The following is a 19,322-nucleotide window of genomic DNA, read 5'->3' as shown; positions in this document are numbered from 1 at the left end:
AGACATCGCAAATAAATAAATTAGAAACACTCAGATCTGCCAATATGCTTGAAAAAGTAAACTCGCTGATGCAGTTGTGGATGCAAGTGTGGTTCAGGGTGAGCATTGGAATCCGAATTTTTTTAGGTTAGTTATTCATTTTACAGACGGTGCCCGTCGTCAAAATTTATTCATGCCCACCCATACAAAAAAAATATGTTGGTATATATATGTGCTAAGGGCCAGCATTTGCAATTTCATGACACGCCATGATATTTCACCATCGAAATGGGGTTGCCATTTTAATCAATATCTTGTAAGGTACATCAATTCAAATTACATTTGCCATTTTATCAAATATCTACCAGATGTAGGAGCTGATCCCACCCCAGCACCAACAAATGAAGAACGAAACAGACATTGGCAGAAAACGATACAATGCAGTAACATATTAAAGAAATGTGGTATTCAAGCCCAGTCCAATTACAGAAGAAATTATACTTTGTATCTCATCATATGAAAGGGGATCAGAGAGCTGAGTTCCAGTTGAAAATTACCAACGTTTCGCAATAAAAAGAAGAGGAAGCATGAATGGGATTAATTGGGAAATATCAACAAACAGAACGAGGGCAAAATAAAGGAAGAGAACAAAATGGACCAGATTGAAACAAATAATGGAGTCCCAGAGTGCAGAAACACGAGAAAAACATACCTGAAAATCTGGGTGTAAATGGAATTTCATGGAAATAACAAAGCACATTGTTAGAAAGAAAAACCCTAATCAGAAAAAGATCAAAACACAGTGATGAAAGGATTGTCCACTGAAAAGCTATTTCTGAACTTCACGTGTTCATTAGCTTCCTCTCGCAGAATGCAATGCGATACTCCTCTCAGACAATTTGCCTTCAAGCTTCAAATAAAATAAAATAATTGGCAATTGCCTTTTTAGTCCGTTTAAAATTTAAACTTTAAAAAAGTTTTAAATAAAAAGTTTTAAAGATTTTAGTCCTTTTAATATTTAAACTTTTAATTTTTTAAAATCATACATAATGTTTAAATTTTGTTCATCTTAGTAGTACGTTCAAAATTCAATGTTAAATTTAAAAAAATTAAAAATGTAGGTATTAAAATATACCAAAAATGATAGTTAAGTACTTAACGCGGTTTAAATTTTAACGACGGATACTAAAATGAAACAAAACTAAATAGAATAGTTTGAAAAAAAAAATATACTAAAATAGATCAAAACTGATTTAGATATGATACAGTTACCTACGACTTAAGAAAAAGCTAAAAAAATTACAGTAATTACTACTAGAAATAATTGAAAATGGGGCACAAAAATATAAGTTAAGTTTATTAGATTGCGAATAAATAAACTGGATTAGAAAGATCGTCTTACTTATGTAATATTCGATTCAACATTATAGTGGTTGTAAAAAAAGTTATGTTGGGTTATAATTATATTTGGTAACTCGTTAGTACTTGTAGCATATAATAAAAATCATTTATAAAAAAGATGTGTAGATGGGAGTCTTAATATATGGTTAAATAAATGTGTTTCTTGGTTTTTATTATATTTTTAAAAAAATCGGTAAAAATTATTTAAAAATTATTATTTTATCGGTTTTATTATGTACGTTTTATCGAGTTTGGTAATATATCGGTAAAACGTTACTTAAATATTATTTTTCTACAGGATATATTATCAAACCCGTTAAAGCTCTCAATATAACAAATCGGTAGAAATAATAATATTTTTGAATTTTTTTACCGATTTTGTTAAAAAGATAATAACAAAATTAATAACGTCTTTAATTAATCGTATATTAGACTATCGTATTTGAGACTTTCTGTTGAGGGTTTTTTTTTTTTTTGAGAGACTGAAAGAGAAAGGTGAAGGAGAACGCGCCCAACGTAGCAGCACGCAACTATCTCCAGCGCATTCCCTCTCTTTATATACCCCCAAACTATCCTCCTCAATTCCCTCCACCGCCATCGTCACCCTCTACACCGACCAGACGGAGAAAACGTTTCCCGAACCGTTTCATTGCTTAAGAACACTCCAACACGGCGTACTCCCACGGTTCTCACCTCACGCGGCTCTCCGTCCAATAGGTATTTCCACCGCCGTTGGATCAGCTCCTTTCCCCGTCGACCACCGCTACGGAATCTACCTAATCCTTACCTCCCACGACGTCACCGTTCAGCACTTCTGCCGCGCCGTTTGCGGCTTCCACTACTTCACGTTCTGTCAATTGGGGTCACACTCCTCCCTATGCATGGATCGAGAACTCGGGTAAACAATGCCCCGAGGTCTGCGCTTACCCCTTCGCCGTCCCCGGGTACATGACCGGCGGAGGTCCGGGAGCGTTGGCACCGCCGAACGGAGACGTCGGCTTGGACGGGATGGTCAGTGTGATCGCCCACGAGTTAGCCGAACTAGCCACGAATCCACTCGTGAACGTATGGTACGCCGGTGAGGACCCGACCGCACCGACCGAGATAGGAGATATCTGTGAAGGGTTGTGCGGCACCGGCGGCGTCGGAGGGTATATATCGGTCAAGTTATGAAGGATGGGAGAGGGAAGACGTACAATATGAAGGGCAATAAAGGAAGAAAATTCATGGTGCAATGGGTATGGAGTCCTGTGTTGAAAGCTTGTGCTGGTCCGAATGCTTGTACTTAAAAATTTTAAAATTATTATTATTATTTTTAAAATAATAATTATTTTTTATGTATTATTTTAATGTAATAATAGTTTATAAATATGTAACGACAAAAGTGATGCATGAGTGGTTAGATATTAGTGATAAAGATACTACATTGAGATGGCAATCTGCCCTTTACTCACGTGATAATTATGGTCCTATTTAGGAACATATGTAAAATCATATTTTATAAGAGGAAAGTAAACTTATATGTAGAATTTTATGATAGGAGGATAAGTTTGAATTTTAAAATTTTAGGGATGAATTTGTATTTATAAATTTTTTAGGAACGAAAATAAAATTTTAATAAAAAATAAAAAAAATTAAAATATATAATAATTTATAATTTCGAAGAAAAATAGAGAAAATACTTAAAATATATAATAATTTAAAATTTTAGAGGCAGTTGTCTCAATTAGAGAATCATCTTCATAATATATCAGCGAACTCTAATTTGGAATATTTGATCGATAAATCATACATATATGGTTAGATTTTTATAAGAAACAAATGTTTTCAAGACGAATCTTAAGAGATTTTTTATTAATCTGGAGTAAGTATAAGGTAGTGTTGTTCAAAGAATAATCACAACTATCTAACATTGAACGCTTACATCTAATATTTTTAGTGTTCGAACCTGAGATTTTAAAAAATAATAATTTTTTTACTGTCGAGATCGTCTAGTTCGTGTTGCGGGTTTAGTTTTATGACGATGAAACAATATTGCTGGAAACGTACAGCAATGTGTTATCTTCTCCGATTTTCTTCACCGCCACTTGGTTTACATGCAAGAGTTTCACAACACCCATTTAAAGCAAAACAGTGAGAATTCACTCAACGCTTCACAAAAAAATAATCAAGAAAGCTGCAAAAATGGCGGATAGAATGGGTGGTCGAGCGTCGTGCAACGACAGGTGTGGCCGTCCTTCCCCGTGTCCCGGTGGCATGGCTTGCAGGATAACTATTTCTTCCCCAAAACCTCTTTAAACATGCAAATATCTTCTTCATCACTAATTACGTTCCACAATTCCACCTATTCGTTATAAATAGTTAGTGACTAATTCGTTTTTTTAAAATTTAGTTGGAAAAAAAAAATTCTACTCAAAATTTAATAACTATTTGTGATTTTTACCCGTGAAGAAAACTAACACAATTTTCTGATATCCCTTTCGTGTCGTTTACGCTATAACCGTAAATGAGTCGAGATAGATCTCGAACTAGTTGAGATCAATTTGGTCAAAATTCGATAATTACACGACTCAAATGGATTTGAGTTTGAATTCAACTAAGTTCATAACGAATCGAAACGAGATGCTTGATACTCGACTCGAAAAGCTCGTGAACAACTCGAAAATATAATATATTAAGATTTTATTTTTTTAAAAATAAATTATTAATAATATTAACATTTATGTGTTGAATTTTTTTAAAATACAGTATAAAATTATTGTGTATTTAATGTTCAAGTTCAAATTTGAGTTTGAAGTGTTAATTGAGTTAAAGACTTTTTTATTTTCGAGTTTTTATGAGTTTAGGTGCATGATTTCGATTTAGTGTCGAACTTAAAAGTTTTAGACTCACAAATTTTCGAGTCAAATAAAACTAAACAATATTCAAACTCAACTCGATTTATTTACATCCCTATCGTCTATAGTGCATGTGAGGAGTAAGGTTGATAGATATTTTTCTCTGACAATACAAACCGACCACAGACAGTTGTGAATCTTTGTCTCCTTCAACAGCACAAACTATCGGGACTCGACCACTTCCCTGCTCTTTTCACAAATCCATGGCCTACCTGGTTGTTTTTCAATAACCGGGAAAAAACCCTGAGAGAAAGATGGTTCACGACGAAGTTAGAACCCAATTTTTTTTTTAGAATAGAGTATTAAAATTTCGTACCCTCATTTTTCAATTCTAGATCCGCCACTATAACCAGGTTTTAGTCCAATTTTCAAGAGTTTTCACTGTCTGATCGATGATAATATCAAGGAAATAACGGAACAGGTGCACACCGACGGAGGAGACCACGAGCGGGACCGATCACAAGCGATTGTGGCTGCAATCCATGCACATGCAGCCTGGCCTAAGCTGTCACAGGGACCGGTAAGCCGTTCTGCAAATGCGGGACGGGTTGCACCTGTGTTACTTGCACCTCCTGAACACGAATCGAATCAAATGTCGGCGTTATTATTAGCTTTGTTGTTGTTGTTGTTTCGTAATGTACGGTGATAATAATGGCAGTTCTTGTGAGAAAGAGTGGTGTTACTGCCAGTAAATGAGCTGCAAAATCTGGGTTTTGCATGTTTGATGCTGAAGTACTGTATTTATGAAATGTGAAACTATGCAATTCTAGATAATTTCATATCCTAAAATCAGATCGAGTTCGGATCAAAATAATCTACTCTGTTGTCATCCTTATTTGGTAAGTTACAGTATGCTCTTTCCATAGATCCTTGTCCAAATATCTTAAATAAAAGCACACCTCGCCGTCCGATTTCACCGTCAACGCTGACTGGTATCTCGTTCCATAACGCCCCTGCACAGACCCGAAAAATGAACTCAACTTCATCAATTCACATTCACCTCAACTGATACGACTAAAGATTACCTGAGAACGAGTGGTATCTATGTAAATGGCACTCGTAGGATGTTCAGCCTCGGGGGGGGGGGGGTATATTTGAGGTAATGAGCTTATATCATCTGTAGTGGTGTCCGTCATTAGTCCGGCAACCATCTCTTTAACCAGAAGTTCATCGTCGTTACCGTATTTAGCCAACGCTTCCCTAAAATTTCGATCCAATCGTCGAGCCTGAATGACCGTGAAACTAGAATGAGCCTATAAAACTTGGAACATACAGGACGAGATCAACAAGTGAATATGCATGAAAAATAACATACTTTGCAAACAAGAAATCCATTTTGACATCAAGGATATCCACTACATGATCAAATTCGAATGTATATGACTATTAATTTTATAAACATCGAACACCAGATCGATCGAGCCTTGTCAAACAAGTAATCAAAGCTAAAATTGTTTAAACAGATCACGTATCGATTAACATGCAAACTTACCTTGAGCCAAGGTGGATCCAGATTTGCATTTGTTAGCACGTGAATCCCAGGCGAAACCTCTGTAACAAAGTTGCCGTCTTCTTCCGGTCGGTTCGTTAGATAAACCATGGATTTCGAACGAATATCGACCAGTATTAGGTTGAACCCATTATACTGATCTACCTCCTCCACTACTTCTTCTGCAAATTCAATGGGCTTCTTCTTACTCTGAAATTATGAAAAACCCCACAATGATACTGAGGATTTCTTAACAAAATTCATCCCCACCAAGAGGAATTTGTACAAATGAAAGTACCATAAGCGTGCTCATTTAAAGATCAAGATGAAACAAGTAATGGCAACAACTGAACAAGCAGTATGATCATAAGAAGATAGGTTACTTAGACTAGGTTGAGCGTCCGACACGAGTATGCTCAAACTTTTCCAAGATTTCCATAAATTTGGAGTCTTTGGAGAATCGTACTCTTATATCAGTGTTCGGATATGTGTCGGATACGAGTATCAAAAACTGATTCTAAGAAAAACATGAGTCTGAACACTTGGATCAAAAGTTTTCCAGATATTACAGATTCATAGGATAGGATCATGCACTAGTAAACTAGAAGAAAAGGATCTCAGACCACCAAATTATAATCAATTACCATAACAGGCAATTCTTTACACAAGAAAAACCCATCTAATATTTGCTCTGGTAATCTAAGTTACTCAAATTCAAGTACGATTGTCGGATATAAGTATGCTTCCGCTACGGATGTGGTCACATCACCATATCCGTGCGTGACACGAACGTTTAGAGATATAACTGGCGATTAATGAAAATCTTGGTACCTAATATTGATTTTATCATATGCACTTCTCCAAGAAAATAACATGGCTAATATTTGCTCTTGCAGCCTATGTTATTCAAACTCGAGTGCGAGTGCCAAACTAAGTATGCGAATACTACGGACATGGTCAGATTTGCTTAGCCTTTTCATGTCTTTGGAGGATCCTTGGAGGAGGATCCTCGGAGGTCATATTTCCATATACATGTGTCAGACATGATTATCAGACACGAATATTTTTTTTGAATAGTCTGGGGTGATTATAATGTATCATCTGTTCAGAATATTTTTAATCATTGACAAGACATACACTCTGCAGACGCAGCTGCTCGAACCCGGGACCTCTAGTAAGAATAATACTCTCTTTTACTACTAAGGTCACTTGATGAATTATAGACATGGAAAAAAGGGCTGGGAATCTCGGAGAAACTGATATTAGATTTGTGTCTATCTGGTGCTCATAAGGAGGATTGCCTACTGCAATCCGAATTCAGATTAATCCACAATAATTGTTTTCTTCACTGATCTCCATTGATAGTATCCTAGTTCCTTCAATGGGGCTCCGTTATGCTAAGTGAGATTCAACAACACGGGGCGATCACTCGACTGAAAATTTTCTATTGATAATATGTTTTCGCCCTTAAATTTCTTTATAGATTAGCATACTAAAATTTTATAGTTCGACTTCTAACATAAAATCTTGTGTGAGTCGTGAACGCGCGAGTCACTAAATACTTGCACAAAAGATCAAATACATACCAGAAAACGAAAAAGGGTTCTTCAAAATCAATCATAAAAACATGGAAAACAAGTGATTCCAGAGATTGAATCAATAAGAAAAAAAAAGAATGAAAAAATTACCTTTAAGAAATCAACAGGGAGATTCCCTCTGCTTTTAGCTTGAGGAATCGATTGAAGTTCCCTAAAATTGGTGAGAAAAGCGATCCTTCCATCTCTCGAAGAAGCCAGCCATGTCCCACCAGCTTGCCCATCTCTCCCTCCCAGAATCTCTCCACCTTCCCACCAAATCAATGGCTCGGTCGGCCTTAGAAAAACCCAAAATTTCCAACAAAACAAAAAATCAAAACAAACAAGTACAAACAAACAAGGCAATCGGAGAAGAAGGTGTAGCTTTACCGATTGTGATTCTCGTCTCTGTTGAAAAGCAAAACGAAAGGGTAAAGTGGGTGGGTCTCCCACATAAACACCGCTATGCACATGTATCTTTTAGTGCTGAAATCCGCCTGCAAAAATGGAACCCACCGGATCTTTAATGGCTTTGGGGTTTGTGATCTTCACAGTTTTTCCCCATTTGGTAGGCGGCAGCTGCTTATATCAGCTCCGACTAATGGATGATGAAAGGCCAAATTCCATTAGTCCAACAAGTGGATAGCCTATAGGAGGTCCGTACTATTCAAAACCTCGTGATGTTTTAGTAACATGCCAAATAATAGGGTAAATTACAAGATTAATATCTAAATTATTAGTTTTATTCGGTTTTAATATATAAACTTTTGATTTTTTAACATCATACTAAACGTTTAGTTTTTATTTATTTTAGTAGCTTGCCGCTAAAAACTTAACAGGTGATCTACACCGCATGACTCCTTTTTTATGGGTAAATTGTATCTTCCATCATTCAACTATCTTTTCACTCATATTTTGGTCACCAAAGTTTAATTTTTTTAATTTAATTACTTAATTTTCAAATTAATCCTAATTTAATCATCCTAACTTTTAATTTTTATTTTTAATTTTAAATTAATAAAATAAAAATAAAAATGTAATGTAATGTAACATAAATTATTAATAAAATAATTTAGAGTGATTAAAATAGGAGTAATTTGAAAATTGAGTAGTTAAATTGAAATTTTTTAAATTTTAGTACAAAACAGGAGTGAGAAGATAGTTGAGTGATGAATGACGTAATTTACCTATAAAGAAATGTAGTGCCTTGAGTTTTTAACGATAATGTATTAAAATGAAATAAAAACTAAATTTAAGTATATTTTTTAAAAGAAATTAAAAGTTTAGATATTAAAATAGATTAAAATTGATAGTTTAATTACTAAACACGTAATTTACCCTAAATGATATGGCAATATACATTGGTGATTTCTTTTGTTTGTGGTCTATTCGAATTTGGGCCCAGTTTTGAAGAAGTTAAGTTTTGGTCGTTTTTGTTTTCAACCCGTCTCAATTTGGTTACTGTATTGTTAAGTTGCGTGAGTAAAAATGATTAAATTTTAATTTGATCCCTAAATTTTTCATAAAATACTAATTTGATCTTTGATTTTATATAAAATATGAATTCAACCTTTAAACTTTAAAAATAATAGTTAACAATTGGAAGAAGAAATCACGACGCTTAAATGAGAGATCTAATCTCTCAACCCTCTTTGGGTTTTAGCTGTTTCACGTGAAGCCTGTCTCAAGTGCTTAAAGAAAAAAATCAGTCATTATATCTCCAATAAATATTTTGCATGTCTAATATTTTCCCATTATTTTCGATATTCGATAAAGAAATAAATTTCTACACATATTTTACTTTTAGAGTTTATGGTTTAAGGTTTAAAGTTTAGGGTTTAGAGTTTATGGTTTAGAGTTTAGGATTTAAGGTTTTACGATAATTGTCCGATGATGTATTTTACCCTAAAAGTATTACCAATATTTCGTATTAAATTATAAATTTTGAGACATGGTTGAGTAATATGAAATTCGGCAAAATTTTAGCCACCTAAAAATTTACATGCCACTTGAGTGTTCTTGATCGGTTGTCACTCACACTTCCGACATGGTGACCAAATATTGAACAAATTCACCTTTCAATCCTATTTAAAAATGCATTTTCACCCCCTAAATATTTCATTATTCACATTCTCATCTCCAATCTACCCATGGAAAGTGAACCTTTGTCCAGAAAAATCTTCACCGTATGCAAGACTTTGGTACGGAAACTCGTGTTCCGAGTCCTCCGAACCGGACCAATGCCCTCTCACATCGCCGTGATCATGGACGGGAACCGGAGATACGCTAAAAGGAACCGCTTAAACGAAGGCGCCGGCCACGACGCTGGTGCTATGGCCCTCTTCTATTTGATCAATTATTGCTACGAACTTGGCATAAAATACATCACGGCATACGCTTTTAGCACCGATAATTTCAGGCGGAAGCCGCAGGAAGTAGGGAAAATAATGTCGTTGTTGCGGGAAAGCATCGCGCTACTAACCAAGATAACGAAGAACCAGCCGGTGAGAGTTCACTTCGCGGGAAACCTCGAGCTCTTGAGCGCGGAACTTAGGGACGGAGCTCGTAAACTCATGGAGGCGACGGCTGAGTATTCCAAGATCGTCGTCACGATCTGCGTGTGCTACTGTTGCTCGGACGAGATCCTTCATTCCGTTGAACAGTCTTGCCTACAAAAGTACTATAAGCATAGTTACGTAAGAGATAGTCACGACGACGAGAACGGCGAGAGGGATGTAATAACGTTGGTCGATATCGAAAAGCATATGTACATGGCCGTTACACCGGACCCCGACATCTTGATCCGCACCGCGCACGAGCACCGGCTAAGCAATTTCCTTCAATGGCAGACTAGTTACTGTCAGTTGGCTTCATTGCCCGTTGATTTTCCGGAATTGAATTCATGGCAATTGACGTGGGTGATTTTGAATTTTCAGCGAAGCTACAAGTATTTAGCCAGAAAAAAATTGCAGCGTTAGTCCTTGAAATTTTCTATTATTCACATCAACCTCCTTTGATCGCATTATTGACATAATAACATGTGACATGTCTTTGGATTTTTTGTTTCGCATAGTAATATAATATTGTCTTTGAAATAATAGAATGTTCAGCATGATTTTGTCAACGTTTTTTGCTTGGTCTAAAAGGGAATGTCTCAGGTACGACAGTATTAATATACGGCTAAGGGAAGACATTGTCGGAAACATTATTATTTTTTAACATTTTCGTTAAAACGCTACCTAAAACTTTATTTTTTTACAAAAAATGTTATTATTGTGCGCTACCTAAAATGCTTAACATTTCTGATAAAGCGCTACCTAAATCATTATTTTTTCTACCAAAAATGTTAATATTGTGTTATACCGGAAATTAGTTAGAAAATAACATTTTCGGTAAAAAAAATATAACATTTTAAATAGTATTTTACCGGAAATGTTAAAAAAATAATTTTTCTGGTAGCGTCTTTTTTTATTTGTATATTAAGTCTGCAGTACAACAGAACTACCCGGTTCTAAAATCACCTCCAAACACTGCATTTCGTTGTCTCAAGTTTATTGTCAATTTGAGGACTTCAAATACCATAGACTTAATTACAAAAGCGATCACTTTCGTTTATGTTTTATTCACTTTTTTCACTGATTTCAAAAAACATAATATTTGATCATTTTCGTTATTTAATTAAGATATGATCACTGATGGTTTACTCCCATTAGACTTTTAACGGATTATTGACACGACGTCTTAAAAAAAGAGTTTAATTGTATTTTAACCCCTGAACTTGATATAAAATTTTAATTATGGGCCCTTTTTTGTAAATCTAAAATAATTTAGGGTTTTATTATGGCCTCTAATCACCATTACTCTAGTCGTCTATTACCTCCTAAACACAATCAAAAACCGATCACTGCTATCATCTATCCCAAGCAAACCAAAATCAACACCTAAACTAAAAAAAAAACCACCAACACAACCAAACAAAAAAGGGACAAGAAAAATGGAAAAGATTACCGTCGGTCATAGTGGATTTTCGGCGGTTGGAGTGTCAAACTCTCAATCCCAACGGTGAAGAGGTCCTACTTAGGGAGGAGACCAACATAATTCAAAATCGTTATCGATTTGTTCTATTTAAATCCATACACCATTAATTTCTGTTAAGTGTTACGTGGCAAGTAAAATATTTTAAAAAACCCACGTCCTACGTCAACTCTTCTTTTTTCTTCTTTCATCTTTATTTTTTCTTCTTCTTCATCTTTTCTTTTTTCATTCTCTCTCAAATAAATCTTGCTCCATTTGTCTCAAGAGAAGCTCTTAAATCCCGGTGGTCGTCCGCCTCTCACCGCCGGCATTAGACGTCACCGACAGCCATCGGCCACCACCCTCCACGTGTCTCTTCTTTTTCTTCTTCACATTAAATCTCATTGAAAACGGTTCTCTTTACTATTTTATTCATTAATCTTTTAATTTTGTAGAATACATTATAAATGATTTTTTTAAAAGTTAATATATTTTGATTAATGTTAAAAAATATGTCCATATATTATTTTAAAATATATGTTATGATTAATATATTTTCATAAAATTAATTTCTCATAATAAAAACAAATTAAAAATTAAGTACTTTTTATATATTTTGAAAAAGTGATAATCAAAATACAAACATTTTTATATAATTTCTCTTTGAGAAAATAACTTGAGTGACCGAAAATGCCTTATAATATACGATTTTAGCCAACTTTGTTTGGATTTGCAAAAATAACCATCGAATTCGCAATTCAATTTCGAATTTGCAACTCGATTTCGAATTCGCAACACGGTTTCCAAATTCGCAACACAGAAGTCATATTCAAAAAAAGTTAGTTAAAATCGTATATTATAAAATATTTTCGGTCACTCAAGTTATTTTCTCTTTCTCTTTTTTTTATTACCCTCTAATTCTAAGGTTCTGTCTGTTGTCATTTCAATGAGCAGAGCCAAAAATGTAAAAAAACGATAAACGATATTAATCAAGAACGGACATAAGATTTTATATTAATTGAAGCGAATTTGATTTAAAATTTTAATTTATAATAAAAATACATAAAAAAATATAACATAATTTTAAGTTTTTAGTAAAGAATGAGTGTCTTCATCCGTTCTCTCGGTGCATCCCACTTCTCAATGTATAAACAAAAGGGTTTTTCCGGATGTTCATTTATCACAATCTCCTCTTGAATTTTAGCCAAAAAGGTTGACGAAATTGTCGATCTTTACACGTCAAAACAAATGTTCAAAAATAGGTCATATGACATAACAGTGACACTATTAGCGAAAATGCCCTTTCCGGGTTCGATTCAGCGGGTAAAATTAAGAGTTACAAATGGTCCAAATCCCAAAGGGGTTGCAAAGTAACCCACAACCATGAAAAGGAAAATACAGAGGGAACTAACTACAACGCAAACATACCATAAAGATGGCCTCTCACTCCCCTACATTGATAGATACCTCTTCCCTCGGAATCATACGTAACGATTTTAGCATAACACGTACCCGGAGATTAACGTACTTATAATGCCCACGACGAGAGATCCGGCCGAAACCAAAAGCACCGAAGAGCCTGAGCTGCCGGGGGCGGGTGCCGGTGCCATCTCGTTTGTGCTTTCTGAGGACGCTGTGGGTGCACCTGCTGTTGCTGAGGGTTGCACATCTGCAATATTTGGCAAGGAATTGAGAAGTTTAGATTTAGTAATGAAGAATAAAGGAAGGGTCATAAAGGACCTTATTTGCCTAAATCCAAAATCTTTTTGAACATGTCTCGAACATGAAATCTATTGCTTAAAACTAGCTCATTTTATCAATCTTATGTACATATACATATTCATATATGTAGAGATGGATTGAAATGGACTATCGCGATATCGCCACTTCTGAAAATTTCAAATTCTCGTATAAATTATCTTTTTGTATTTTATATTGATAATATGTTTTCATCTATAAAATTTTATAAATTTGTTATTTAACATGAAATTATGGGTCCATCCCGACATATATGTGAAGATAAAGGATCAGATTCATGAGCACACATACCTGGAGCACCAGTTGGAGTGACAGACACTGCCAAAACACAAAAGAACAACATTGTTACTTATTAATCATCAGTTCTAGAACCAAAAATCCATCATTTTTGCCTTGTTCAAATGAATAAATGCATGAACATGATGCTTCATTTCTTTTCCAGATTGAACTAAAAGTTGAAAATTTCCCCATGAAATTGTCACATTGTAAAGCAGATAACAAATTTAATGAAGATCCCACCATTTGTGCTATAAGAAAAGTAGCAAGAACACAGCCTTTAATCCAAAGTCACTCACAGGCGCAATTGGTGGCGGAAGGAGCAGAAACTTTGCAAGCGGCGGGCAGAGTGGAGGCTTTGGTGACATTAAGAGAGACACCCATAGAAGCACTGCTCTTAAAAGCTTCACATAAGCACTCCGGGCCCGTTTTCAGCACGGTTTTCAACCCGGAACAGCAAGTTCCTTCCGGCTTCGACACTTCGCTCCCGCTCGACACGAACGACAAACAATCCGCCATGTTCAGGATCAGAGTCGAGCAGTCCACGGCGGGGGTGGTGGAGGAGGAGGAAGACGGTGATGGCGCCGTCGCGTGGTGGTGGGCGGCATCAACGGCTGAGATTGAGAGAATGGCGAGGAAGAAAGCAAAAGTTAATATTGAGACCGCCATTGCCGCAAAGGAGTGGGTTTTGGAGCTTTGGTTTTTGGAGGAATTGAATTAAAGGGAAGCGAGGGGATTTTATTGCAGGGGAGAGGGAGAAAATGTATTTAAAATAATAAATAAATAAATAAATTTTATTATATGTCCCCAAATTATGATCCCCATTTTAAATTGGTCCTTAATCTTTTGAATATTCCAAATCATTCCTCAATTATAACCCTCATTCTAAAATAGTCCTCAAATTTTTCAACATTCTAATTTCATCAACAAACTATGACTCCCATTTTGAGTTAGTTCCCAAACTTTTGAATCTTTCAAATTCATCCCTAAATTCATCCAATATATAATTAGTTTCAACCATAGTTTAGCTTGATTTTTTTCAAACATATAATAATATATATTGACCTAATGGTTTTATTAACAAGGAATGTGATTAGCATATACCTATAGTTTGAGATGGAAGTGAAATGTTTAAAAGTTTGGGAACTAATTTAGAATAAAGGTTAAGTTTAAGGATGAAATTAAAATGTTCAAAAGTGGAACACTCATATCCCGTATATAGTCATGTATACGAGCTAGAGATGTCACATTAACCGTATAAAACATATATTGTTCAAATTTCATTAAAACTTTTGGTTCATTCAAAATTGACCATTATAATTAAAAACACAATAATAATAAATCTCATTGAAAATTGTAATATATAATTTACATATACGAAATAAAAATACTATTTAAATTTAATTTGTAAAAACTACTATTTATCATATTAAATTTATTATATTTTAACGGTAATAATTTTTACATTACAAAACCATAATTAAAACATATATCAGAGCAACTAAAACTTCTTTAACGTACATGCCACAAACAGATTAAAATAACAAATCAGAATGTCCTTACCGATTCCAATGGCAGACCTAACTTCTCGAAAACGATGATAATACACTCCTACTTTACACGTTCGCTTGTACCTACGTGTAAAACATTCACATGCGAAGTTTTCACGAGGCAACCAAATAAAATAAAATATTTTAACAGATAAAATTGTTGTGATCGAAGAGGCTCAATTGAACAACCGAAATTGTTGCAAGGGAGTGAATTGACAATAATTTATTTAGGGAGTAAGGAGAGTAAAAGATAGAGAAAAATATGGCACAAAGATTTATAGGGGTTCGACTTATCAACCAAGTCTACCTTCACTACCTTAGCTCCTCCCTAAATATTTTCTAACAAATTCACTAATTTGTTCTTTCTTTTTCAAGGACAAAAATATAACATTTACAAACTCCCTATATTTTTACTTGGCTAAAATAGAACCAAAACCCTTTACAAGGAGGTAAAAAGAAGTAAACAAATAAACCTCTCAAAGGTAAGTGTTTACAAAGAATTAAGCTAACTAAACACTAATATTTACAAGAGAGATAAAATAAGATTGGAAAATTCTTCTCTTGTGTTTGATTGCTTGAATATGTGTTATAACCCTTCGTCAAGTGTCTTGAACTTGTATTTATATGTTGGAATGTTGTTGTGGCCATTTCTAGCTGTTGGGGATCAATTTTCGTGTAAAATAAAACTGCCCAGAATAGAGGGTATTGGTACTCCTAAAGAGAGTATTGATACTACCTTTGTTTATATTTAAATCAACTAGCCGTTGGGGCCTAATGGTATTGATACTATAACTATGGTATCGATACTACTATGTAAAGTAGTATCGGTACCCCTTTGGGTATCGGTACCATTTTTGTATTATGAAATTTTGAGCACTGTTGGTAGTATCGATACTACCCAGTGAGTACCGATACTTCCCTTACCTTTGGTATCGGTACCATATGAACAATATCGATACTATGCATAAGGTATCGATACTGTAAGAACAGTATTGGTACTTATTGTCCAGAAAAACATTTCGTGCTCAATTCCACTTTTAAGGACTTTGAATTATTTTTTAAAACTTTTGAATAAATTCAATTCAAGTCCAAAAATATTTTTCCTTAAATTTTTATATCAAAATATAGTTCAACAAAAACAAACCATTTTGTATAGAAACATTATTAAATCATTATATGAAACATAAAATTAAAACTCGTAATAAGAATTTACTATAGAAATATGTAAACCAGACTGTATTGCATCATTTTAAATTTATATTTTTCTGTTTCATTTTGGATTATTGTAGCACTGTACCTTTATTTTCTAAATCAGATCATTTCAAATTCATACTTTTCTTATTCAAATCAAACTATTGCAAAATTGTACTTTTCTATATTAGATCAAATAATCATTTCAATTCAGATCGTAACCCATTGTATTATTATGAGAATACACGATACGCGAGTCAGATAACGATTGAACGCGCTATATACAAATTTACTGTCAGAACATATTGCACCGAGTCACTCCACCTCGTGCATCAATAAAATACGTCGAGTCAGAGCACGAGTGACCCATCTTGGTTCCATATAACATACATATAGAGTTAGAAAGATCGGATCACTCCACCTTTTGCACCACTAGGGTAAGCCGAATCAGACCACAAGTGATCCATCTTGGTGCCAGATCCAAAACATATACAGATTCACTCCACCTCATGGCATTCAATTGTATCACTAACCCTCATTCTCATACAATGAGTTTTATTTAAAATCATATATTAATTCGCATAAAAAACAATTTAGATGATCGAATATAAAATTATTCTCATAAAAATCAGACTTTTGGTCGTTCATACTCAAAAATATTTAAATGCTTTGAAATAAAAGAATAGTAATTTGTACTTATTATAAATATAATTTAAAAATATTTTCTTTCATAATTATCGAGTTTGACTCGTCGCAAGTCGTAATCGTATTATTTTTGATAAAAAAGTTAGTTGTACTCACTTGTTGTGTCCCTATGCTTTAATTGCTATATTCACTGCACTCTCGAACTTAATCCTTTTCTTTTGGTTCATTTTGTATTTGTTTTCGATCACGATATTCATGACATCGATTTCCTGATATAAATAATTTCGAATACGAATTATTACTTTAACTAATATAATAATAATTTAGATTCAAACTATTTTATAAAAATATCGATAATTATTCGAAACTAATTTCTCTCCCTTAATCTTGTGAAACTTCCCACATTAATCCAAATTCAATATTCTAACATTTTAACTATAATTTCCAGCATTGTATCCCAATTTTCCAAAGCTTGCATCTTAATCCTTTAAATTTTCCAAACTTTGTAAATCGTCCCTAACAACTTCACCATCTCACCACCAACTTCTTCAATTTACAATTGAGTTCCTAGACTTATAAACTCTTCCAAATCAGTCCACTTTATTGTTCTGATATTAAATTTCAGCAGAAGACCTTAACTTCTCAACAATTGCACATTAACCCTTTAGTTGTCATACTATGCAAAAAGGTCCCTCAAGGTCTAACAAAATTCCAAACTGGTTCCAAACATCATTTAAAGTACCTAGAATCAATCCTACATTCAATCTAAACCGATAGGAATTTTTTACAAAATTTTCTCCCTTGGCCGAAACTTTGCAATAATTTCCATAATGGTCTCCATTTTGATTCAATCACAATTTAAGCCTTAATACACCATTTTTAATACATTCCAATCAAATTCAACCAAATTCCTAACACATCCATCAATGGCCAAATCACCAAACCAATCCCTCCAAAAAAAAATTATTCAACTTTCATGCTTAACTATAACTCTACAACGCTCCTAATATCAAAACCAAACTTAATTTCATCAAATTCTCAACTCCCTTTTATCCACCAAAATAAAAAAAATTAACCATTCAAGCATGAAACCAATAAATAATTACACCAAATTGTAGAGAATTTAATGGGGATTACTTTTGTATTTCATACTTTAGTCCAAAATCTAATTAAAATGGACCAAAATTGAAGAAAAAGCAAATTTACCCTTTGGATATGTTCGGCAGTTTGCCGGAGGAGAAAGCACATTTTCTACATATTTCTAACCAAATATCTCCTAATTAGCCTTTAAAAATCAATTAAAAATTAATTTTTTATTCATTTTGGGCCAAAATATTAAATTGCCATCAATGAATTCCAAAAGTTACACCCATGCCACTCCATTATCTCTATTTTAATATTATTAAATAACTATAAAAATTTCATTCTTTTTGACCCTATAATTTTTTAAAATTTTATTTTAACCACTAAATTGCACTATTTCACTTCAGAGTGCAAATCTCACCAAATTCCACCAATCCAACTTAAATTACACTAATTAAAAATATAAATATAATTTTTCCAACCCAAATCTACCTTCCTTCAAATTTTTGTTACCTTTCGATTTGATTCGGTTATCCGAATAATATATCAATCTTTGTCCTTTAATAAACTTTTCTGCAAATTCTAGATCAAAATTATGAAAACCACTAAACTAATTGTATTGGGATGAACTACTTATTTACATACCCAAAATATAACTTTTGAAAATTTATACTTTTAGTTACTAAACTTTTATAACTTTACACTTTGATCCCTAAACTTTTGAAAGTTTCATTTCAGTCACTATTCCAAAATTTGGGATATTACGAAATGTTTCTAGACTAATTTAGAATAAGAATTATAATTTATGAATGAAATTGAAATGGGGTCATTGTTTGGAAAAGCATGATGTAATTAATTCATATATAAATAAATTTTAAAATTATTTATATTTTTATTTAAATAAATTAAAATTATTTAGTTTATAATTTTTTTAAAATAGATACTACAAACATGTCCATTTGAATACTTCTGAACATATTTAAATAACTTTAGACTCAAAATATCAATATCGAAATTTATAATCGTAAACCTTAAATAAAGCATATAATATTAAACATAAGCTTACTACGATAAGTATATATTTTAAATTTAACTATGAATCTAAGTATTTTGGAGTATATAAATTCATCAAACGTCTCAGTAGTCAAAGTGAGTGTTGTTCTCCTTAGAAATTACAGGTTCAAATAGTTACGAGTGCGAATATGTACGTTGTCAATAAATAAAAAATGATTTTAAATAAATACTACTTTATAATTATCTTAAATTATTAAAAAAAAATTAGATATATATATATATATATATATATTATTTTAAAAAATAATGAAAATAAGAAATGATGAATAACACACACTAGCATTGTGTTGGAAATGATTTGCTTAATTAGCTTTTAAATGGGGTCCATAAGCATCTAAGCTAATGCATGCTTAAAAGCGCAATGAGTTGTATGCCTTTGCCTTGGCCTTCA

At 33.5% G+C, this 19,322-nt stretch overlaps 3 protein-coding genes and 2 pseudogenes across 3 annotated transcripts; 3 read left to right on the top strand and 2 right to left on the bottom strand.

Annotated features, from left to right (window-relative positions):
* The first annotated feature begins 1,869 nt into the window (after nucleotides 1-1,869).
* Nucleotides 1,870-2,669, top strand: LOC120208818 (annotated as a pseudogene).
* Nucleotides 2,670-3,564: 895 nt separating this feature from the next.
* LOC120208817 lies at nucleotides 3,565-4,853 on the top strand (annotated as a pseudogene).
* A 93-nt stretch (nucleotides 4,854-4,946) lies between these two features.
* On the bottom strand, nucleotides 4,947-7,957 carry LOC120208809 (transport and Golgi organization protein 2 homolog). Its single transcript, XM_039207974.1, has 5 exons — nucleotides 7,731-7,957; nucleotides 7,455-7,638; nucleotides 5,770-5,976; nucleotides 5,303-5,503; nucleotides 4,947-5,230 (listed from the first exon to the last, which is right to left on the bottom strand). The coding sequence occupies exons 1-5, from the start codon at nucleotides 7,811-7,813 to the stop codon at nucleotides 5,093-5,095; spliced, it is 813 nt and encodes a 270-aa protein (XP_039063905.1). The 5' UTR covers nucleotides 7,814-7,957; the 3' UTR covers nucleotides 4,947-5,092.
* Nucleotides 7,958-9,488: 1,531 nt separating this feature from the next.
* Nucleotides 9,489-10,318, top strand: LOC120208816 (dehydrodolichyl diphosphate synthase CPT3-like). Its single transcript, XM_039207984.1, has one exon. The coding sequence runs from the start codon at nucleotides 9,491-9,493 to the stop codon at nucleotides 10,316-10,318; it is 828 nt and encodes a 275-aa protein (XP_039063915.1). The 5' UTR covers nucleotides 9,489-9,490.
* A 2,324-nt stretch (nucleotides 10,319-12,642) lies between these two features.
* Nucleotides 12,643-14,086, bottom strand: LOC120208808 (non-specific lipid transfer protein GPI-anchored 31-like). Its single transcript, XM_039207973.1, has 3 exons — nucleotides 13,688-14,086; nucleotides 13,404-13,430; nucleotides 12,643-13,023 (listed from the first exon to the last, which is right to left on the bottom strand). Exons 1-3 carry the CDS (start codon nucleotides 14,055-14,057, stop codon nucleotides 12,851-12,853), a joined length of 570 nt encoding a protein of 189 aa, XP_039063904.1. The 5' UTR covers nucleotides 14,058-14,086; the 3' UTR covers nucleotides 12,643-12,850.
* Between the last annotated feature and the right edge of the window lie 5,236 nt (nucleotides 14,087-19,322).

This window comes from Hibiscus syriacus, unplaced genomic scaffold, assembly GCF_006381635.1.
Source record: "Hibiscus syriacus cultivar Baekdansim isolate YM2019G1 unplaced genomic scaffold, ASM638163v2 tig00017701_pilon, whole genome shotgun sequence".
Lineage (NCBI taxonomy): Eukaryota > Viridiplantae > Streptophyta > Magnoliopsida > Malvales > Malvaceae > Hibiscus > Hibiscus syriacus.
Note: the sequence above shows the minus strand (reverse complement) of the source record. Positions and strands in the feature narration are given on the sequence as shown.

What these genes read in the sequence shown, in the direction of transcription:
- LOC120208816 (XM_039207984.1), top strand. Translation starts at nt 9,491, where the DNA reads ATGGAAAGTGAACCTTTGTCCAGAAAAATCTTCACCGTATGCAAGACT.
- LOC120208808 (XM_039207973.1), bottom strand. Translation starts at nt 14,057, where the DNA reads ATGGCGGTCTCAATATTAACTTTTGCTTTCTTCCTCGCCATTCTCTCA. An exon ending in TTCCGCCACCAATTGCGCCT is followed by an intron (nt 13,431 to 13,687) that starts GTGAGTGACTTT and finishes GTGTTTTGGCAG; the next exon opens with TGTCTGTCACTCCAACTGGT. An exon ending in CACTCCAACTGGTGCTCCAG is followed by an intron (nt 13,024 to 13,403) that starts GTATGTGTGCTC and finishes CAAATATTGCAG; the next exon opens with ATGTGCAACCCTCAGCAACA.
- LOC120208809 (XM_039207974.1), bottom strand. Translation starts at nt 7,813, where the DNA reads ATGTGCATAGCGGTGTTTATGTGGGAGACCCACCCACTTTACCCTTTC. An exon ending in AGAGACGAGAATCACAATCG is followed by an intron (nt 7,639 to 7,730) that starts GTAAAGCTACAC and finishes GGTTTTTCTAAG; the next exon opens with GCCGACCGAGCCATTGATTT. An exon ending in TCCCTGTTGATTTCTTAAAG is followed by an intron (nt 5,977 to 7,454) that starts GTAATTTTTTCA and finishes TCATAATTTCAG; the next exon opens with AGTAAGAAGAAGCCCATTGA.